Source organism: Hemiscyllium ocellatum, chromosome 8, assembly GCF_020745735.1.
Source record: "Hemiscyllium ocellatum isolate sHemOce1 chromosome 8, sHemOce1.pat.X.cur, whole genome shotgun sequence".
Taxonomy (NCBI): Eukaryota; Metazoa; Chordata; class Chondrichthyes; order Orectolobiformes; family Hemiscylliidae; genus Hemiscyllium; species Hemiscyllium ocellatum.
Genome location: NC_083408.1, coordinates 85,002,321 through 85,026,428, shown reverse-complemented (window position 1 = coordinate 85,026,428; position 24,108 = coordinate 85,002,321). Strand labels below are relative to the sequence as shown.

Sequence of the window (24,108 nt, the reverse complement as noted above, 5' to 3'; positions counted from 1 at the left end):
ATTGCATTTTGTCATTTATATAAATGAGTTAGATGTGAACATAGGAGGTAAAATTAATAGGTTTGCAGATTACATCAAAATGGAGATGTAGTGGACAGCAAAGAAGGTTATTGTGGGCAGCATGGTGGCACAGTAGTTAGCACTGCTGCCTCACAGCGCCAGAGACCCGGGTTCAATTCCGGCCTCAGGCGACTGTGTGAAGTTTGCACATTCTCCCAGTGTCTGCACATGTCCAGAAATGTGCAGGTTAGGTGAATTGGCCATGCTAAATTGCCCGTAGTGTTAGGTGAAGGGATAAATGTCAGGGAATGAGTCTGGATGGGTTGCGCTTCGGCGGGTCGGTGTGGACTTGTTGGGCCGGAGGGCCTGTTTCCACACTGTAAGTAATCTAATCTCATAGTACAATGGAATCTTGACCATATGGGCCAATGGGCTGAGGAGTGGCAGATAGCATTTAATTGAGATAAAAGTGTGAGATAAATTTTGAAAAATCAAATCTTAACAGGACTTACATACTTAATGGTAAGGTCCTAGGGAGTGTTGCTGAACAAAGAGACCTTGGAGCGCATGTTCATGGCTTCTTGAAAGTCGCAGGTAGATAGGATAGTGAAGAAGGTGTTTTGTATGCTTTCTTTTATTGGTCAGAGCATTGAGTGTAGGAGTTGGGAGGTCATGTTGCGGCTGTACAGGACATTGGTTAGGCCACTGTTAGAATATTGCATGCAGTTCCGTTCTTCTTTCTATTGAAAGGTTGTTGTGAAACGTGAAAGGGTTCAGAAAAGATTTACAAGGATGTTGCTAGGGTTGGAGGATTTGAGCTACAGGGAGAGGCTGAATAGGCTAGGTCTGTTTTCCCTGGCGTGCCGGAGGCTGAGTGGTGACCTTATAGAGGTTTGTAAAATCATGGGGCGCATGGATAATATAAATAGATAAGGTCTTTTCCCTGGGGTAGGGGAGTCCAGAACTAGAGGGCATAGGTTAAGGGTGAGAGGGGAAACATTTAGAAGGGACCTAAGGGGCAACTTTTCACACAGAGGGTGATGCCAATATAATGAGCTGTTAGAGGAAATGGTGGACGCTGGTACAATTACAACATTTAAAAGGCACTTGGATGAGTATATGAATAGGAAGGATCTGGAGGGATATGGGCCAAGTGGGAGAACGCTGGTAAGTGGAGTTGAAATGCCCATCAGGTCAGGCAGCACCCAAGGAGCAGGAGAATCGATGTTTCGGGCATAAGCCCTTCATCAGGAAACCATTCCTGATGAAGGACTTATGCCCGAAACGTCGATTCTCCTGCTTCTTGGATGCTGCCTGACCTGCTGCGCTTTTCCAGCAACACATTTTCAGCTCTGATCTCCAGCATCTGCAGACCTCACTTTCTCCTTGAAATGCCCATCAGCATGATTGAATGGCGGAGTGGACTCGATGGGCCGAATGGCCTTACTTCCACTCCTATGTCTTATGGTCTAAGTGCTGGCAAATGGGAGTGGATTAGGTTGGAATATCTGGTTGGCACGGATGAGTTGAACTGAAGGCTCTGTTTCAGTGCTGTACATCTGTCTGATTCTATGACTCTAGTTATCAACAACTCGTTACCAAATTTATTTTTTCCTATCTTGTCATATATCAGAAGGGTTTATTCTAATGCAAACACTTTTATTATTCAATCATGGAATGAGGGTGTCGCTGGCAAGGCCAGCATTTATTGTCCATCCCTAATTGCCCAGAGAGCAATTAAAGTCAACTGCATTGCAGTGGATCTGGAGAGACATGTATGCCAGACCAGGTAAGGAAAGCAGTTTCCACCCCTGAAGCACATCAGTGAACCATCTGGAGTCAGATGAACAATTGATTTATGGCCGTCATTAGACTCTTAATTCCAGATTTTTATTGAATTCAAATTGCAGCATGTACTGTGGCAAAATTCAAACCTGAGTCCCTCGAACATTTCCGAGGTCTCTGGATTATCAGTCCATCAATAAACCGCAAAGCCATTGCATCCCTAATTTTCCAGGTTTAAAAGCTATAACCTTTCAAAATATTGTTTTGAGTTATTTAAAAAGTAGTAAAGTTAAAGCGAACAATGGCACGGTAGCCCAATGGCTAGCACTGCAGCCTCACAGCACCAGGGTCCCAGGTTCGATTAAGCCTCGGGCGACTCTCTGTGTGGAGTTTGCACATTCTCCCTGTGTCTGTGTGGGTTTCCTCGCACAGTCCAAAGGTGTGCAGGTTAGGTGAATTGGCCATACTAAATTGCCCATAGTGCTAGGCACATTAGTCAGAGGGAAATGGGTCTGGGTGGGTTACTCGTCTGAGGGTTGGTGTGGACTTGTTGGGCCAAAGGGCCTGTTTCCACACTATAGGGAATCTAATCTAATCTAAAAAAAACCTAACCTTTCAATTTTACACCATAATCCAAGAATATTTTACTATTGTTCTTTGAAATATTATTAAATTGGTGTAAGCAACAGTAATTCAACTGAATTTTTTTTACCAGCACTTATTCATTATTCTTAAAAGAATTGCAGGAACATTTTAAGAGCCTTAAGCTTCATTACTGTGGTCTTTGTTGTCATCAGAATGCACTTTATTGTTTTGCTCTTTCAAAACCATGTATATATTTTATTCTTTATATTTACAGTGATATCACATTGAATCAAATTTGAAAAATCCATAATTCTGGTTGTATCAAATTTGTCAGTTTTTCCTGCTGGCAGAATAGCCAATTCAATTGAATGACACCCATGATACCCCAAAATTATGGGCTCGTAACTCTGTGTTAATCGAATTCATGCCAGCCTGGCATATGGCTACACAAACCAATAAAGTGGAATTAGATCACACAAAGGACAAGATTATGAGGTCTGGGCAAGCCCTCATTTGACTTCAAGATTTTCCTATGACAATAAAATAAAACAAAGAACTGCATATGTTGGAGATCTGAAATAAAAACTGAAATTGCTGGAGAAATTTAGCATGTTCTGATGAACAGTTTCCAGACTCGAAAGATTAGCTCTGCTTTCTTCCCACAATTGAACATAGAACATTACAGTGCAGTACAGGCCATTCGGCCCTCGATGTTGCACCGCTCTGTGAAACCAGTCTGAAGCCCATCTAATCTACACTATTCCATATGCCTATCCAATAACCATTTAAATGCCCATAAAGTTGGCAAGTCTACAACTGATACAGGCAGTGCATTCCATGCCCCTACTACTCTTTGAGTAAAGAAACTACCTCTGACATCTCTCCTATATCTACCACCCCTCAATTTGAAGCTATGTCCCCTTGTGCTAGCTATCACCATCTGAGGAAAAAGGCCCTCACTGTCCACCTGATATAACCCTCTGATTATCTTGTATGTCTCAATTGAGTCATCTTTCAATCTTTTCTCTAAAGAAAACAGCCTCAAGTCCCTCAATCTCTCCTCGTAAGACTTCCCTCCATACCAGGCAACATGCTAGTAAATCTCCTCTGAACCCTTTCCAAAGCTTCCACATCTTGCCTATAATGCGGTGACCAGAACTGTAGGCAATAGTCCCAAGTGTAGCCGCAACAGAGTTTTTGTGCAGCTGCAGCATGACCACATGGTTCCGAAATTCGATCTCTCTGCTAATAGAAGCTAATACACTCCATGCCTTCTTAGTAGCCCTATCAACCTGGGTGGCAATTTTGAGGGATCTATGTACATGGACAAAGAGGTCTCTCTGCTCATCTATGCTACCAAGAATCTTACCATTCGCCCAGTACTCTGTGTTCCTGTAACTCTTTCCAAAGTGAATCACCTCACACTTTTCTGCATTAAACTCCATTTGCCATCTCTCAGCCCAGCTCTACAGTTTATCTATGTCGCTCTGTAACCTACAACATCCTTCATCACTATCCACAACTGTACCGACCTTAGTGTCATCTGCAAATTTACTAACCCATCCTTCTATGCCCTGATTGTGTATTAAAATGACAAACAGCACTGTGGACCCAAAACAGATCCTTGTGGTACACCACTAGTAACTGAACTCCATGATGAACATTTCCCATCAACCACAACCCTCTGTTTTCTTTCAGTTAGCCAATTTCTAATCCAAACTGCTAAATCACCCTTAATGCCATGCCTCAGTATTTTGTGCAGCACTCTACCGTGGCATTTTATCAAATGCCTTACTGAAATCCATATGCACCACATCAACGGCTTTACTCTCACCACTTGTTTGGTCACCTTCTCAAAGAACACAAAGGTTTGTGAAGAACGACCTACCCTTCACAAAACCGTGCTGACTATCCCTAATCAACTTATTCCTGTCCAGTTGATTATAAATCCTATCTTTTATAATCTTAACCCACTTTACCCATAACTGAAGTAAGGCTCACTGGTCTATAATTACCAGGGTTGTCTCTACTCCCCTTCTTGAACATGGGAACAACATTTGCTTTCCTCCAGTCTTCTGGCACTTTTCCTTTGGATAATGACAACATAAAGATCAAAGCCAAAGGCTCTGCAATCTCCTCCTTGGCTTCCCAGAGAATCCCAGGATAAATCCCATCCAGCCTGGGGGATTTATCTATTTTTACACTTTCCAAAATTTCTAACACGTTCCCCCTTGTGAACCTCAATCCCAACTAGTCTAACAGCATTGTCTTTTTTCTGACAAGCAATATTCATTTAGTGCTTCCCCATCTCCTCTGACTCCATGCACAACTTCCCACTATTATCCTTGATTGGCCCCAATCTTACTCTTTTTTTTTATCCCTTATATACCTATTCGAAAGCTTTAGGGTTTTCCCTGATCCTATCGGTCAACAACTTCTCATGTTCCCTCCTGGCTCTTCTTCGCTCTCTGTTTAGGTCTTTCCTGGCTACCTGTAACTCTCAATCGCCCAACTGAGCCTTTACATCTCATCCTAACATAAGCCGCCTTCTTCCTCTTGACAAAAGATTCAACTTCCTAGTAAACCAAAGCTCCTGTGCTCAAAGACTTCCTCCTTGTCTGACAGGTATATACTTATCAAGGACACACAGTAGCGATTCCTTGAAAAAGCTCCACATTTCTATTATGCCCATCTCCTGCAGGTTCTTTCCCCTACCTATGCATCCTATATCTTGTCTAATTGCATCATAATTGCCTTTCCTCCAGCTGTCACTCTTGGCCTGCGGTATACCTATCCCTTTCCATCGCTAAAGTAAACATAACTGAATTGTGGTCACTATCACCAAAGTGCTCACCTACTGCCAAGTCTAACACCTGGCCGGGTTCATTACCCAGTACCAAATCTAATATGGCCTTGCCCCTTGTTGGCCTGTCTACATACCCTGTCAGAAAACCTTCCTGCACACAATGGACAAAAATTGACCCATCTAAAATACTTGAACTATAGTATTCCCAGTCAATATTTGGAAAGTTGAAGTCCCCCCTAACAACTAACTACCCTTTCACTCTCTCTCCTATCAAGAATCATTTTTACTGTCCTTTCCTCTAAATCTTTGGTAATAATAGGAGGCCTGTAGAAAACTTCCACCAGGGTGACCTTTCCTTCCTAATCTCAGCGCATACTACCTCAGTTGATGAGTCCTTCAGCATTCGTTCTGCAGCTGTAATACTGTCCTTGACTAACAATGCCACACCCCCACCTCATATCATCTTCTCTGTTCTTAAAGAAACGTCTAAATCCCTAAACCTGCAACAACCATTCCTGTCCTTGCTGTACCCATGTCTTTGAAATGGCCATAGCATCGAAATCCCAGGTATCAACCCCATGCTGCAAGTTCATCCACCTTATTCTGGATGCTCCGGGTGTTGAAATAGACACACTTCAAACCAATGTTTTGTTTGCCAGTGCCCTCTTGCGACACTGAAACCTTATTTTGGACCTCCCTACTCTCAACCTCCTCTATACACAAACTACGATTTAGGTTCCCTTCCCCCTGCTGAATTAGTTTAAACCCACCCGAGGAGCCTTTGCAAATTTCACCCCCAGGATATTAGTACCTCTCTGGTTCAGCTGAAGACCATCCTGTTTGTAGAGGTCCCACCTACCGCAGAGGGAGCCCCAATTATCCAGGAATCCAAAACCTTCCCTCCTGCATCATCCCTGTAACCATGTGTTCAACTCCTCTCTCCCAATTCTTCGCCTCACTATAACATGGCATGGGTACAAACCAGAAGTAACAACTCTGTTTCTTCTGGCTCTAAGCTTCTGTTGGAGAATTGAGCCAAATTAATTAGAGATCATAAACACACAGACTGACTGAGGATTTATTTAACTAACAACGGTATCGCGGAAGAGACTTGACTCCCACTGAAACAGTCACTGACAGGCTGTTCAGAAGGAACCACAGCTTCTTCTCCGAACAGAGATTACAGTGGAGATTTATACCCTTACAACAGTGACGTGTGAGTTATGAGACAATGGTGTGAGTTGTACAACAAAGAGAAATAAAGACCATTTATTGAAAAGATTCATGTCCAGTGTCTGACAATGAGTTTCTTAATTGCCTAGGGAGATTCTGATCCTTGGCTGGAGTAGGTGTTAGTGGGTTTCATCCTGGTGTCATTGTGTTCGTATTGTTGAGGGGACAAGTGAAGTACCCTTGGTGAGTCCTTGTCTGGTTACCCTTTGTGAAGGTTTGACTCCTAGTGAGAGCAGCTGTGCCCTAAGGACATCAGAGGTGCTAGGCTATTGTGGAGTGTGAAGCTAATCAGTTAATCTGAAGAAGTATGTTCTGTTGGTCTGGGGCTGGATGAATCATGTCCTAAGGTATGTGTGTTGTTTGGGGTGGCTGGTTTGGCCAATTTGAGGCATTATGGGTAGGCTTAGTGGCTAAGTGCAGATATTTTGTGTTGTCTGTTTTGTGGCCATGTCATAGTGAGGCCGGGACCCATATTTTCTCCCATAGCTTCAATCTTAGCTCCCTGAATTTCTCCCTTAAATCCCCATCTCTCTTCCTACCTATGTCATTACTGCCTATGTTGACGACAGCATGGGGCTGTTTCCCCCTCCCCCGCAAGGATCCCGAAAACACAATCAGAGACATGTTGAACCCTGGCGCCTGGGTTGCAATACACTAACCATGAGTCTCTCTCGTTCCCACAAAACCCCATGTTTGTCCCCATAACTATGGAGTCCCCAATGATTAATGCTCTGCTTCTCTTGCCCCTTCCCTTCTAAGCAACAAGGACAGACTTTGAGCCAGATACCTGTGCCCCATTGCTTACCCCTGGTAAGTATTCCCACCCAACAGTATCCAAAACAGTATACTTGTTGTTGAGGGGAACGGCCACAGGAGATCTCTGCATTGCCTGCTGGTTCCCTTTCCATCCACTGACAGTAACACATCCACCTTCTTGTAGCTGAGGTGTGACTACCTCCCTGTAACTCCTCACAATAATCCCCTCTGCCTCATGAATGATCTGAAGTTCATTCAGCTCCAGCTCCAGTTCCCTCATGCAGTTATCGAGGAGCTGAAGTTGGGTGCATTTCCCACAGATGCAGTCAACAGGGACACTGCTGGTAACCCTTACCTCCCCCATTCTGCAGGAGGAGCATTCAACTGCCCTAACCTCCATTACCACTATTCTAAATTCCCTACGAGTTTACTGAAAACTAAAAAAGATGCTGGCAGACCTGCTGAGATTTTCCAGCAACTTCTGGTGTTTGTTTACCTGTGATGGGGTGATCAAGTCCTGCAAATTGGCTAAACTTCTGAGAAAGTTACTAGTGTTATCAATTGAAGAGAAAGGAACACAAAGCAAAACATAGATAGTAAATGCTCTCGCCTCTGGGCCATAAAGTGCTCATCTGCAGCAAGAGATGACTGGACAGGTTCAAGATTCATCATGGCCTTGTCTTTTGCACAGTAAGCACTGAAGGTGGAGAAATTATGGCAATAGGACAGATGATTATCTAGAAAATGGTATAACCTACATCCTGAACAGGGATGCTCTAAGAGACTTTATTTTTTGCATTGATTAAACAGAACTCTTTCAATCACATTGCTCTTTCATTTTTAAAAATCAAATGTGTAAAAAAGCAAAGTGTGGAACTTGTTACTGATCTGGTCTGTGTCAGTGTGGATAGAACCTAAAAAGCTGCTGCTTTTTGAGGTAAGAATGTCTAAGAAAACTTGTTTCTTTTGTAAATATCAGAATTCTACCCATGCAATATGAGATCAACAAAGCTGCTTGAATGACCTTAGCATTTTTGAGGCATGGATCAGGAAAGCAGGCAAACAACATCAAAGGGAGAAAAGGCTGATTAGTATCATTATCTACAACAGCCACACATGCTCCAACTTTACTAGCCTAGAGCATCACGTTGATGTTCTTGCTTCCCATCATCCATGGCCAAGCGCAATCCCATGGAGCTGGGGTGAATAGGATCCTGAAAACCTTTTGTCAGTAGCTTTACTTCATAGGTTATTGAGTCTGTAAATAAGAAGCAGGACACCCCAATTGTTCTAGAGGCCAAATTCATGGTGAAGGAAGCATGGAAGGTGCGATGGAAGTTACAATCACCAACTGTTTCCATTATGCTATGTTGAAATGATCTAATACCGTACAAGACACAAAGAACAAGAAGGATCAGAGTGAGGCAAGCCAATGTGGTGATGAGGCTTTCTTTCCTCACTTAAAAGAGATCGTCATAGAAATTTAAGTGCAGACAACCATGAAAACATACACCAAGGTAGATGACATGCATGCAGCACAACAGTTGGCAGCTGAGGCAATCACAGTGTCTAAAACCAAGGAGCTTGAGGAAGCTGATGATTCTGAAGAGTACAATAAATGCCTGCCCACTCAACCACCTGTTTGTTTAACTGAAGCCATAATGGCCACAGACATACTCTGATATTTTGTGTTGCAACATGAAAACATGAAAAACACATTTGATTGCATTGATAGCATGGAAAACTATATTGCATTTGTCCGAAGGCAGGATGCGACACACTGCTAAGTCTTTCCAGAGCTAACTCCCACACTTTTTGATACCTTTTACTGTATGAGATCAAGTCACTATAACATACGAACAAATTGAAAATAAATAAATTTTTAAAATACTCACTTTTTTACTGTGTTTCAATTTTAATTTTCTGATGTAGAATAGACAAGTCAGATCATATAGGGGCCTACTGAGATATCTAAAGTGCTACTTAAAGGGATTTTGTGGGAAGGCACCTTATAATTTAACTCAGCATGTTTTCACTGCAATTATACATGACCAATTTAAACACAATGTCACATGTTTTTAACACGAAGTACTTCAAAGTGCATAACAAATTATAATTAACTGTCATGCAAGACTGGAAAGTTAATCTCATGAAAAAAATACTCTTATGTATTGAATAAAAGTTATGTATACTTTGTAATTTGGTTCTTTTGTAGAAATTAATTCTACGCTCTACCACTTACTGATTAATTTCAGGAAGCAACAGAATACCTTGTCTGTTATAATTCATGTTTAGATTATTATTTTAGATCTATAATTATCTTGAATTTGAATTGGAAATAGTAATTACACAAAATTTAAAATGTACTGGTAGTTTTTCTATAACGTGCAGGTTGTGTTTTTGAGCAACCCCCCCCCCCCCCGCCCTCATCACCATCATTATAGAAAAATTGTGCTTTAGAAACAGTGCTTAAAGTGTTGACGATGTAATTGCGTTGCAGCTAACATACGTTTTAAAAGTTCACGCCTTAGAAACAGTGTCTCCAATTCGTCAATTGCATTACAGCAAATTTGCATTAATGAAACGTGCGTCATAGAACACAGAACAATACAGCGCAGAACAGGCCCTTCAGCCCTCAATGTTGCGCTGACCTGTGAACTAATCTAAGCCCATCCTCCTACACTATCCCATCATCATCCATGTGCTTATGTAAGGATTGTTTAAATCTCCCTATTGTGGCTGAGTTAACTACATTGGCAGACAGGGCATTCCACAGCCTTATCACTCTCTGAGTAAAGAACCTGCCTCTGACATCTGTCTTAAATCTATCACCCCTCAATTTGTAGCTATGCCCTCACGTACAAACTGATGTCATCATCCTCGGGAAAAGAATTTCACTGTCTACCCTATCTAATCCTCTTGTATGTTTCTGTCAAATCCCCTCTTAACCTTCTTCTTTCCAATGAGAACAGAACCAAGTCTCTCAGCCTTTCATAAGATCTTCCCTCCAGACCAGGCAACATCCTGGTAAATCTCCTCTGCACATTTTCCAGTGCTTCCACATCCTTCCTGTAATAGGGCGACCAGAACTGTACAAGTGCAGCTGCACTAACGTGTTGTGTGGTTGCAACATGACATTAGGGCTCCAGAACTCAATCCCTCTACTAATATAGCAGAACGACCTGTATACTCTAAGCTGTACTGATTTCTAACCACTGTGCTTTGTACTTGCTGAGCCAAAGTAGTCGTCTCTTTCCTTTAGTTCTGGGCCTGTATCAAGTAATGAGTCAGTTTACAAACCAGAGGTCTGTTTAGTAGAAAATGTCACTAACTTTATTTTTAAAGTAGTCTTTTAAAGTAATTGATTTTGAGGGTTTGAATTTTCAATGTTCAATTACAGTAGACTGTAGAACAGTATGTGCTTTTATGTGGTATGCTTGTTCTTTTTGTGACATTTGTATAAGAAAAGAATAACTTGTACCTAAAGACATCTTTCATACACTTACCATCTTAAAGTACTTTATAGCAAACTGAGTACTTTTTTGAAATGTTTTGAATATAATAGTTACATATGAAAGAAGTGAAACTATCATGGTCATTCTAACAGATGAGAGACTCAACAAACAATCAAGGTATTTTTCAATGTATAATTTCAGTTACATCACGCTGTAAACTTTTGCTATAATTGTGTCCTCCACAACCACCTGATGAAGGAGCGGCGCTCCGAAAGCTAGAGCTTCCAATTAAACCTGTTGGACTATAACCCTGGTGTTTGTGTTTTTTTAAACTCTGTACACCCCAGTCCAACACCGCCATCTCCAAATCATGACTACCTTTAACAGTACAGCACTTCTTCAGTCTGCACTGGAGTGTTAGCGTTGGCTTTTGTGCTGAAGCCCAGGAATCTGTGACTCAGGTGGCAGTGCTACCACTAAGCCATGGATAACACAATATTATGGATTTTTTTAACCACACACTTAAGTTCAGCAACAGTGGAGAAGAAAGCAGAGTTAATGTTTTGAGTTCAGTGAGCCTTCTTCAGTTCTATGTCATCTTCACTATTTGCCGTCCTGCCTATCTTTGTGTCATCTACAAACTTGGCTATTGTACATTCGCTTTCCATATCCAAGTCATTTATATATCATGTAAATAATTGTGGCCGCAGCATTAATCTCTGTGGCACACCACTAGTACAAATTTCCATCTGAAAAGTTTGTTTATTATTTATTCACCCATAGGATGTGGGCATTGCTCGCTGGGCTAGTGTTTATTATCCATCCCTAGTTGCCCTTGAGAAGGTAATGAGCTGCCTTCTTGAACTACTGCAGTCCACCTTGCTGTAGGTAGACCCTCAATGCTGTTAGAGAACATGTTCCAGGACTTTGATCCAGTGATGCTGAAGAATGGCAATATATTTCTAAGTCAGGATGATGAGTGACTTGGAGGGAAACTTGCAGGTGATGGTTTTGCCAGGTATCCACTGCCCTTGTCCTTCTAGAAAGTCATGGTCATGGCTTTGGAAGTGCTGTCCAAAGTTTCTGCTTCAGGGTCTTGATAGATTAAATGCTGAGAGGATGTTTCCCTTCATGGGGGAGTCTAGGACCAAAGGGCATAGTTTCAAAATAATGGGGTACCAGAATAAGTCTGAATTGTGAGTCTTTGGAGCCTCCTTACCACAGAGAGCTGAGGAGGCAGTGTCCTTATGTATATTTAAGGTCGCCATAGATTCTTGACCAGTAGGGGAAATCAAGCATTATGGGAAAGGCAGGAAAGTAGATGTGAGGATTATCAGATCAGCCATGATCTTATTGAATGGCAATTCCTAGGAGAGTGAATTGCTGTTAATGGACACTGTTAGTGGCTAACAATAGGTAGTGTGTAATGGCATACCATGTGATAACAAGGCCTGTGGAGTTGGGGGCTAGGATGTGGGAGAATTTAGTCCCTAAAATTATTGAACTCGATATTGAGTCCAAAGTGCTTAAAGTCCCCAAGCCGAAAATGAGGTGTTGTTCTTCCAGCTTACATAGAGCTTCGCTGGAACACTGCAGCAAACCTGAGACAGGGATGTTGGCCAGGGAACAGGGTGGTGTGTTAAAGAGGCAGGCAAACTGGAAACAATTGGAAACTTAATATTAAGTTCAATAATTTTTAGGGCCTGAACTCCATGTAGTGAGATGTTTTTTCTTATGGTGACTGGTACAAAATAACAAGTTAGGAGAGTGTAAACTGTAAAGTTTTACTCTTATGTAGAACAGTAGTTGTCAGTTGTGATTTGGTTCACATTGTCTTGTATCACTTTTCAAGGTGGTTGCAAGAAATTAACACTGCGTCACTGCACTTTGCCTTTACTTAAAACTCTGCATCAATTACATCCCCCCCCCCCCTCCCCCACTGTCAAAAGATGAGAAGGGCTTTCAAATTGTATAGATTGCATATGTGAGTTGGTTGCAGCACTAGTGATAAGAGGTGATTCTTTCATGGTCAGGAATCCCACTCTAACATTGCATTTGTACTATATGGCTTATTTATAAAACTCATAGAAATATAAATGTTCCAAAGTGCTTCATACCCAATGAAGTAATCTATTGTAACATGGGCAAACAAAACAACCAATTTGCAGAGAAATTGAGATTAATTTGTACAAGAGTGTAGATTGATCAGCTAGTATATGCAGGTTGTGGTACCTCATTAAAGAATTTTAAAGCCATAAAGTCGTCATCCTATAGATTTACTGGCATAATACCAGGATAAGACTCTGGACTTAAGACAACTGTCTTCAGTAGAGCAGACAAGGTTGAGGAATTTCTTTAGAATATGAGAAGTTTTGAAATGAAATGTGGGAAGAATTTGTCCACTGGCTGATAATTCAGGGACAGTGAGGTCTATCAATTTAGCACTGGTTCAGATTGAAGACAAGTTTAGGAGAAATTTCTTTATATGAAGGGTTGTTGGAATATGGAATGCTTTGTCATGAGTAATAGTTAAGACAGAGACTCCTGAATATTTAAGGGAAATTTAGATCATTATTTAGAAATCTAGAAAGTTTTCTACATAGAATAGGCATCCACGTCCATTTGCTCCAAAAAGAGCTACTTTCCAGTTTTTAATCTGTAGTCCTTTAGATTGGAACATGTGAAACAAAGAAAGGTGAAAGTTATCCTTGAGATGAGAATAGTAGAATAATTTTAAGTTTGCTCTTATAAAGAACTGTTCTGGACATGATATGTCAAATGGCTTCCTTCTGTTTTGTAAACTCATATGATCTATATTGGTCACTCCAATTTTTCATGTTTTCTCTGCACAGTTTATGACAGTAAAAGGGGTGACTTTTTTATTATTCGATGTTATTATCCTATTAACAGGTGACCATGCAGGCAATCTGTTCTCGATCTCTTTAAATCCATAGTTAGATTTTTCTGAGATCAAAGCAGAAAACATTCTCAAAAACAAAACGTTCAAGATGATCATGGTTTTGACAATTAGGATAGTAACTTCTGGAAATTGAGTACTGAAAAAAATGCACAGAAACCATTCACAGAAAAACTCTCCTATCCTTAAACTAGTCCTGTCCTGCAGCATTGCAAACAAACAAGGTGTCTGCCATTTTTAGCCAACTGGTTAGTGAGGACTTTCCAGTACATAGGACATAAGTATATTATTCAATCTATTAAGTCTCTTCTGTTATTTAGTGAGGTCATGATAAAAAGAGTGTGAGATGAGAAGTTTTCATCTATTTTATTCCAATAATATGTTCACTACTATTCATAATACACTCTTACACCATTCTCAAACTTCCTTATTATATACAGCTCACTTCCATAGTTTGAACTGATAGCAAACATGATTTTGAAAGGGAAAGCTATAACTCAACAAAATTGCTGGCAAAGTACTATCCTAATTATTTTTGTTGTAAAAGCTGTTTTCATCTACAAAAATTAGTGGTGATTTAATAAAAAAACACACACACACACCTTCTATACTGTCTAGTGTCAAATCAGTACTTTCTATGCCTTGCATAAGTCACTTAATTGTGGTCTGCTCATTTGGTTGGGAATACATAACAACAATCAATAGATGAATGATTGCCTACCTTTGTAGCATGATTTGTGAGGTTTTGTTTTTGAAAATTCTTGAAGATACTTGAGAAAAGATCAGGAAATGTACTGAGGCAGGAATATCATGAAAGGCTAGTGGTGGAACAGTTAGAAGTAAGAGATGTCAGATGTTATTGACACATAAATGAGAGCAGTTCCTAAAGACATGATTTGTGGTGCTGCAGGACAAGTTTTTTTCCTCAACTTGAGGAATTTTTCAACTCTGTGTTGTCACATTTCCCTGACGATCAGTTAATTGAAAGAAATAGGGAAAGACTGAATGCTGATGATCTGCAAATTCAAGTGAATAAAGCTACTAGAAGGTGTTCAGGGAATAAATATTGTGGCTGATAATAGTTAAGATTTGCTGTAATAGAAGAAAAATCAATATATGGCCTCTGAAAATGTTGTTATATTTGAAACAATATACAAATATCAGACGTTATTAGGCAAGGTAACTGAGGTGTCAGTGGGTGTGCACTTTGGGGCTAACAACCCTATTTCTATTTGATGTAAAATAGAGATGGAAAAGGATAGACTAGATCTAACAGTTGAAGTTCTAAATTGGAGAAAGTCCAATTTTGACAGGATTAGGCAAGAATTTTCAAAAGCTGATTGGGGGCAGATGTTCGCAGATAAAGGGACGATTGGAAAATGGGAAGCCTTCAGAAATGAGATAACGAGAATCCAGAGAAAGTATATTCCTGTTAGGGTGAAAGGAAAGGCTGGTAAGTAAAGGGAATGCTGGATGACTAAAGAAATTGAGTGTTTAGTTAAGAAAAAGAAGGAAGCATATGTCAGGTATAGACAGGATAGATCGAGTGAATATAAAGGTAGTAGGAGTATACTTGAAAGGGAGATCAGGAGGCAAAAAGAGAACATGAGATAGCTTTGGCAAACAGAATTAAGGAGAATCCAAAGGGTTTTTACAAATACATTAAGGACAAAAGGGAGAGAATAGGGCCCCTCAAGGATCAGCAAGGTCGTCTTTGTGTAGAGCTGCAGAAAATGGGGGATATACTGAAAAGCACATGTAAGATATAGAATGTAGGGAAATAGATGGTGACACCTTGCAAAATGTCCATATTACAGAGGAGGAAGTGCTGGATGTCTTGAAACACATGAAGATGGATAAATCCCCAGCACCTGATCAGGTATACCCTAGAACTCTGTGAGAAGCTAGAGGAGTGATTGCTGGGCCTCTTGCCGAGATATTTGTATCATCAATAGACACAGGTGAGGTGCCGGAAGACTGGAGGTTGGCTAATGCGGTGCCACTGTTTAGAAAGTGTGGTAAGGACAAGCCAGGGAACCATAGACCAGTGAGCCTGACATTGGTGGTTGGCAAGTTGTTGGAAGGGATCCTGAGCGACAGGATGTACATGTATTTGGAAAGGCAAGGACTGATTAGGGATAGTCAACATGGCTTTGTGCATGGGAAATCATGTCTCACAAACTTGATTGAGGTTTTTGAAGAAGTAACAAAGAGGATTGATGAGGACAGAGCAGTAGATGTGATCTATATGGACTTCAGTAAGGTGTTCAATAAGGTTCCCCATGGGAGACTGGTTAGCAAGGTTAGATCTCATGGAATACAGGGAGAACTAGCCATTTGGATACAGAACTGGCTCAAAGGTAGAAGACAGAGGGTGGTGGTGGAGACTTGTTTTTCAGACTGGACGCCTGTGATCAGTGGAGTGCCATAAGGATCGATGCTGGGTCCTCTACTTTTTGTCATTTATATATATGATTTGGATATGAGTGTAAGAGGTATAGTTAGTAAGTTTGCAGATGCCACCAAAATTGGAGCAAAGAAGGTTATCTAAGATTACAACATGATCTTGACTAGATGAGCCAATGGGCTGAGAAGTGGCAGATGGAGTTTAATTCAGATAAATGCGAGGTGCTGCATTTTGGGAAAGCAAATCTTAGCAGGACTTATACACTTAATGGTAAGGTCCTAGGGAGTGTTGCTGAACAAAGAGACCTTGGATTACAGGTTCATAGCTCCTTGAAAGTGGAATTGCAGGTAGATAGGATAGTGAAGAAGGTATTTGGTATGCTTTCCTTTATTGGTCAGAGCATTAAGTTTAGGAGTTGGGAGGTCATGTTGTGGCTGTACAGGACATTGGTTAGGCCACTGTTGGAATATTGCATGCAATTCTGGTCTCCTTCTATCGGAAAGATGTTGTGAAACTTGAAAGGGTTCAGAAAAGATTTACGAGGATGTTGCCAGGGTTGGAGGATTTAAGCTATAGGGAGAAGCTGAACTGGTTGGGGCTGTTTTCCCTGGAGCACGGAGGCTGGGGGGGTGACCTTATAGAGGTTTACAAAATTATGAGGGGCATGATGGGATAAATAGACAAAGCGGGTGGGGGAGTCCAGAACTAGAGAGCATAGGTTTAGGGTGAGAAGGGAAAGATATAAAAGAGACCTAAGGGGCAACATTTTCACACTGAGGTGATACGTATATAAGAATAAACTTCCAGAGGAAGTGTTGGAGGCTGGTACAATTGTAACATTTAAAAGGCATTTGGATGGGTATATGAACAGGAGGGGTTTGGAGGGATATGGGCTGGGTGCAGGCAGGTCGGACTAGATTGGGTCGGGATATCTGGTCAGCATGGACAAGTTGGACCGAAGGGTCTGTTTCCATGCTGTACATCTCTATGACTCTATGAGCGCAAGGTCTAAAATCCATTTTTCCTTCAAAGGAATCTCAATCGAAAATAATGTATCCAGATTTGAGATGCGCAGACAACTGAATTATTGTAAATTGCATTTTTCCTTGAATGCGAATGAACTGTTCTGATTTGCTAAAGTTAATTGCAAATGAAATTAAAACCTTTCTTCTGTTGGGCATTGTCCAATGAAAGTAGACTTGATATTTGTTACTAAGCATACCAAATCATCACAGTAGAAAAGAATTATATGCTCCACTTACAGTAACAGCATGGGTATCTGGGCAAGACCTGGCTTGATTTTTGTGGCTCTATATTGTTTGAAGATAGATTTATCCTGTGACTAAATGGGTGATGATCCATAGTAAGTTGAACTACAGTAGTCATAGTTAGCTTTAACTTTAATATGCAGGATTAGCTAAAGTAGTTTGAAAGTATAATTATGTGGATTTTAATTGTGCAATATAATTCTGAACAAGTATCACCATGTTGTCAGTTGTTATCAGTATGTGTTTGTTGAAGCATGGATTAATTTTAAGGCATCACTAATTTATTAAAAAATATTTTCTGGAGTCCGTGTTAGGATTCAGTGGATGCAGTGCAAACAAATATTTATGTTATGATTACAGTATATGTTATACATAAAGTAGTAGAAATGCAGAACATTTAATTTAGTCCATTTTAGACAAATGTCAAGTCCCTCAGACCTGAATTGTTTTTTAGTTAACTCATGCCTAATCTGTGGAAATCGTGAAGAGCACCAGATTTCTTGACATACATCTAGCAGAGAATCTCTCGTGGACCCTCAACTCCAGCCCCATAGCCCAGCAGCATCTCTACTTCCTGCGCAGGTTGAGGAAAGCCCAACTCCCACCCCTCATCCTCACCACATTCTATAGAGGGTTCATTGACAGTACCCTGAGCTGCCTGGTTCAGGAATTGCACCATCCCGTTTCATAAGACCCTACAACGGATAGTGTGGACAGCTGAGAAGATCAACAGGATTTCTTTTCCCTCCATTACAGACATTTACTCCACATGCTACATCCGAAAGGTTAAGAGCATTGTGGAAAACCCCTCACTCAAATGCTTCTCCTTCCTACCATCTGGCAGAAGTTACCGGAGCATACAGTCTTTCATGGCTAGACTGTGCAACAGTTTCTTCCTCCTAGCCATCAGGCTCCTTAACACAGTATAATCGGACTCTTTCCCATCTGAAATTCTTTTGTTTTGCTGCTAGTTACACTGTAACTTACGTGTTTTGTACTATTTATGCACTTTATGCTGTGTACAATTGTGTAGTTTGTGCTGCCCATGTAGCACCCTCGGTACTGGAGGAACACTGTCTCGTTTTACTGTATCAGTTGTACATGGTATAAATGACAAATCAAAGCTACTCAACTCTACTTCAGCCTAATTTACGCACCTTTGACGGCTGTTCTTTGATACCCTTTCCAAAAGCAAATTTCAACAATCCTAGGTTTCAAAGTTTCAATTGATCAACTGCCCTACAGCCTTTGAGGAAGCAATTCAATATCATTGAGTAATAATGTGTGAAAAGGTTGATTCTAATTTCAGTCATAAACAGCCTGCTGCAAATTTTAGCATGATGTTCCCTTGATTCCACTCTCTTTTTCCACCCCAGCCTTTAAAGGAAATAGTTTCGTCCACCCAATCATTTGAATGATTTAAGTCAATCTAAACACCTTGATTAGATCAATCCAAAACTGACAAAATCAAAGCAAGGAACTCATTCTCTCAGCTGAGCCTTGAGGCCCTGATATTCTGATATATACACACCCAAAACCAGACACAGAATAATACAGGGTCTGATATGAACCTTTTGGTACTAAAGCATTGCTTTCTAACCTTTCAGTTTTAACTTCCTTGAGATGAAGGCCGACATAAGGTTGGTTACGAAGATCACATTTTAAAATTTACTTCCAAAAGTTCTTTTTAAAAATTCATTTTTAAACAGAATTGGATAGTAGTTGGCCTTGCACAAATGAGGATTCTAGTTTTATATATGAAAATCTTTCCAAGAGAAACTTAATTTATTTGTCATTAAAATAGTGTCAGTTGAATAAAGTTTGCGTTGTTCAATGTTAGAGTTTAGAAACAAAATTATTAATTTCAGGATTTGGAGGTGCTGGTGTTAAACTGCGTGGACAGTTAAAAATCACACAGCACCAGATTATAGTCCAACAGGTTTATTTGGAAGCACTAACCTTCAAAGTGCTGTTTCTTCATCAGGTGGTTGTGGAGCAGAATTATAAGGCATAATTAATAGCAACAGGATTGTAGTACCATGGAATGTAATATTAAACAAATTTAGCTTGAATCTTTCATCTTTTAGAATGATCATGTCAGTTTCAGTTCCTTCATGTGTAAATCCCAGAACTTTTTTAAAGTTACATTCTCAAGATAGCTTTAACAATAGGTGCCATCTCAGCTTAGCTAATGCATTGAAGGTGTAAGGTTAAAGTCTGTCTCCCAATGTTAGGTTAGACTGATTTTATTTCTAAAGTGGGATTTGCAGAATCTTATATTTGAGCAAAATAAAATTTAATTCTCCAAGTACAAATTCACCCCACAAACTTATATGTGTGTGCGTGCAGGGGAGACTGAGTGAGTGTGCGCATGTGGGGGTATGAGTGTCTGTGAGAGGGTCCATGTGTGAGTATGTATGTAGTGAGTGTATGTGTGAGTATATGAGAGAGCGGGTCTATAGGAGTGTGTGTGTGTGTGTGTGTGTGTGTGTGTGTGTGTGTGTGTGTGTGTGTGTGTGTGGTTCTGTAGGAGTGCATGTGTGTGTGAGAGAGAGAGTGTATAGTGTAGTGGGGTCACCTGTGACGTGACATGAACCCAACATTCCGGTTGAGGCCATTCCCATGGGTACCAGACTTGGCTATCAGCCTCTGCTTGGCCACCTTGCATTGTTGCCTGTCCTGAAGTCCGCCTTGGAGCATGGTTACCTGAAGTTCCAAGGCCGACTGTCCCGGATTGCTGACACCATGCAACAATCCCAGTCGGGGAACACTTCAGTGGTCCAGGACATTCGTCCTCGCAGATATTCACACCCCCACTCACACACACATTCACACACTCACTTGGTCTCCCCTGCACGTACACACACGCCTATAAGTTTGTGGAGTGAATTTGTGCTTGCAGAACTACATTTTACTTTGCTCGAATCAGTCTGACCTAACATTGGCACACAGATAGACTTTAACCTCGCACCTTCCATGCATTATCTGAGCTGAGTTGGGGCCTATTGTTAAAGCTACCTCGAGAGTGTAACTTTAAAAAAGTTCTGGGATTTACATATGAAGGAACCGAAACTGACATTATCATTCTAAACAATGAAAGACTTAAGCTAAATTTGTTTAATACTACATTCCATGACATTACAATCCTGTTGCTATAAATTCTGTGTCTTATGATGCTGCTCCACAACCACCTGATGAAGGTGCAGCACTTTGAAGGCTAGTGCTTTCAAATAAACCTGTTGGACCATAACCTGGTGCTGTGTGATTACTAGTTTCAGGATGATTAGTTGGAAATTAGTTTGTTGAAATTTTTATTTCACTTATTTAGTTTGTGTGAGGTGGAAGCAATTCTTACAATGTTATCTTTCAGACTATGGTTTTTGGCATTTTCAAGATAGAGATTTATGTGAAAATATATGGAATGGTGATCAAACTTTATGCTCACAGGGAATGTTGTTAAGTAATCCTGTCATACTTTTAGGCAAGGCTACCAATTAACCTGATTTGAAGAAAATGATATTCAAATACCAACTGACCTCCTGGTTATCTACTGTTCATCTGATTAAAACGAATGATCTTTAAAAAATAATTTTTGGAAGTAAATTTTAAAACATTTTATGCAGGAGCTTTTAAAATTACAGGGTCATTTGCTAGCATGATTTCTTAGCCAGGGAATGATGCTTTATTGAGGGGTGCTTTTTCTTTAGGTACTTTAAAAAAAGGTTCAATTTCAGAAAAAAACATTTCTGTTGAATTAGGAATCCTCATTTGTAATTGTGGCAAATACAATGATTTAATCCAAAAGATTACAATCTTCCATTGAAAAAAACAGATGAATGTTAATGGTATTGATGAGCACAAAAAATCATATTACTTTCATATTTTTATTATTAGGATTTGGAGAACCACTTCATTCTCAACCTTTAAGCAGGAGAGTACCTTTTGGCTCCTCCAGATTGTTAAATACACAAAGTCACAGTGTGGATTCTGACCTGCAATTTTTAGGAAATGGAAAGTTATCACAAGACAAAGGTATGAACTATTTATTCAGTACTAATTAGCTTAAATTCCTTTCAACAGTTGTGATGCTATTACACTACCTTTAGTGTCTGACAAGCCAGTATCATTACCAGACGTTAATATGATGTTATAAACCACAACTACTAAGTTTTTACAGCCTGCTGGACTGGGTGTGTATAATGACAGAAATAGTAATGACTTTTGTCCATATTCTGGTTTCTTATTCTTGATAAAAATTCATGATTTAAGAAGCAGTTAAATTCTAGATTGATTTTACTGTCTAATACTGAGGTAGTACCAAACTTTTTAATATATTTTATGTTACACTAAGAAGTCTGAAGAAGTTTAACAATAAAGCTCAGTGAGTTTTCAAGGGATTATATAGCTTTCAAAGTACTGTCTTGTTCCATTTCAGATATAGTTCTATTTGCAAATAAGTATGCAAAGACATGATAGAAAAGGAAAGTAGCTAATTTAAATTTAATTAGTAAAGATATTAATAAAAAGGAAATACGCATTTATATAGTGTCTTTCACTATCCTAGGAAATTCTAAATGCTTTAAAGTCAATGATATATTTTTGAAATTAACTCACTTGTGGGAAAGGTGTCAAACAATTCGCTCATTGCACATTGTCACAAATAGCAAAGTGGTAATGACCAGCTAACTTATTTTTGTAATGCTGACTGTAGGAGAAATATTGGCTTGGATATTGGGGATAATTTCCCTCCGCTTTTTGAAGTAATGCAGGAAATGAGGGTTAGGAAAGGAGATGTTTGCAACGGTTGGGGGAGAAGGCAAAATAAGCAAATGCATGTATGTGGAGAAGGAAAGGAGGAAAGAAAAGAGGCACTGAAATTTGAGAGATGAGGTGAGGAGGCCTCATTGGGGGGAAGCATGCAAAATTTGGAGAGAGGAAAGGAGGAAACCATGAGGGGGATTGGAAGGAATGGAGGAGACTGCAAATAAGAGAGTTTTATACCTATCAGCAAAGGAATACTCAACTAACTGGAGACAGGAAAACCTAAAATTCCTTGAAAAGCTCACATAAGTCTAAGAGCTGTGGTGGAAAATGTGATGGAGGCTACTGTAATGAATGTAGATTTGAAATTGAGATTTAAGATGCAGTGAATAGGATATTTGCTGCCTGATTTAAAATGTTCCACTTCTATGCAAATATACTCAAAATGCATTAGCTGTGACCTTAACTAGTCTGTGGAAAGTCAATTTATATTTGTTTAGGTATGTCTGTCAGTTATTTAGAATCTCATTCAGCAAGAAGGAGGCCATTTGACCCATTGTTTTTGCAGCTCCCAAAAGAGCTCGTACCACTCTCTAGGCCTATCTCTGTAGTCCTCTAAATTCATCATTGTCAAATCAAAATCCAGCTCTCTTTTGAAACCTTCTATGGAATCTACCTCCACCACTCTCCCAGGCAGCACACTCCAAATTCTAACAACTCTCTGATTAAAGAAGTTTCTCCTCCTCTCAATCCTAGCTCTCTTGCTGACTGTCTTGAAATTGTAAAGTCTAATTACTGACATACCAACTAATGGATATCCTTCTTTGCCCTGTCAAAAGTTTTCATAATTTGACAACTCAATAAAGTCATGACCTTTCTTCTTTACTCCAAGGACAATGCCCAATTTCTCTAATCTTTCTTTTTATTTAAAATCACTCATTAATGGTATCATTCTAGTAAATCTCCTTTGCACTCTCTCCAGGGTTTTAACATCCTTCCTTCAATAAGATGTCTGAAACCGAATACAGTACTGCAAATATGGTCTGACCAATGACTTGTAGAGGTATAGCATCACTTCCTTAGATTTTAGACTCTGTGCCACTATTTATAAGGTCAAGGATCCTACAAGGGCTTCTTAACAACTGTTTAACTTGTCTGGATAGAGAATCATGCACATCAGCCCCGAGGTCCCTCTGTTTCTGCATTCCCCTCAAAGTTGTACTATTGAGCCTGTATTGTCTCTCTTACTTCTACCAATATCTTTAATTTCTTTGCACTGAAATTTATCTGCCTGGTGTCTGCTCATTTGGCCAACTTGTCAATGTATTTTTGAACGTGCTCAGAGTCATCTTCACATTCACTATTCTCGCTAGCTTAGTATCATTTGTAAATTTGCATCACCCATCTCCAAATGATTCGTATAAACCCCAAAAAAATCAATCAACTCTTTTCCAATCTGAGAAATTCCCACTTATACCTGCCCTGTGTTCCCCCTTTTTTAGCCAGCTTCTAATCCATGCTGCCAAGGAACCTTCAGTCCCAAACATTTCTCTTTTGCTAACCAAACTGCCATGTGGCAGAGTTTCAATTGTTTCCTGAAAGTCCAAATACACAACATCCATTGAAACACCCTCATCCAGCCTATGTGACCTTGTCAAATAACTCAAATTTGTCACACATGATCTGCTATTAACAAGACCATGTTGACTGTCTAGTATCTAGTATAACTTATTTTTTCTACCTTATCCTGTATTATGGCTTCCATCAGTTTTCCCACTATTGCTTCAAGCTGACAGACCTGTAGTTACCTGGGTAATCCTTTGATCCTTTCTGAAATAGCATTGACCCATTTGCAATTCTCCAGTTCTCTGGGACAAATCCTGTGTTCAGGGGGGCCTGGAAAATTTCCATCAACAGCTCTGCAATATGCTCCCTTACATTCTCAGCAATCTATGATGCATCCCATCCTGGTCTGATAACCTTGCTACTTGGAGTTCTGTCAGCCTTTTTATCACTTCTTCTTTACCTATCACTGCTCAGTTGCTCAATACCCATGTTTTCAAACAGGCCATTGTCATCATTTTCTACTTTGGCAGTAACAAAAGCATTCATTTAGTACCTCTACCATACCCTTT

The 24,108-nt window shown here is 40.0% G+C and overlaps 1 protein-coding gene across 2 annotated transcripts in view; it reads left to right on the top strand.

Moving 5' to 3' along the window:
• LOC132818357 (TOG array regulator of axonemal microtubules protein 1) overlaps positions 1-24,108 on the top strand; it is a 160,069-nt gene that overhangs the window by 67,109 nt on the left and 68,852 nt on the right. For both annotated transcript variants that reach the window (XM_060829306.1, XM_060829305.1), the window contains exon 3: positions 21,107-21,244. In XM_060829306.1, the coding sequence (XP_060685289.1) occupies positions 21,107-21,244 (138 nt within the window). The remainder of the gene's footprint in view (positions 1-21,106; positions 21,245-24,108) is intronic.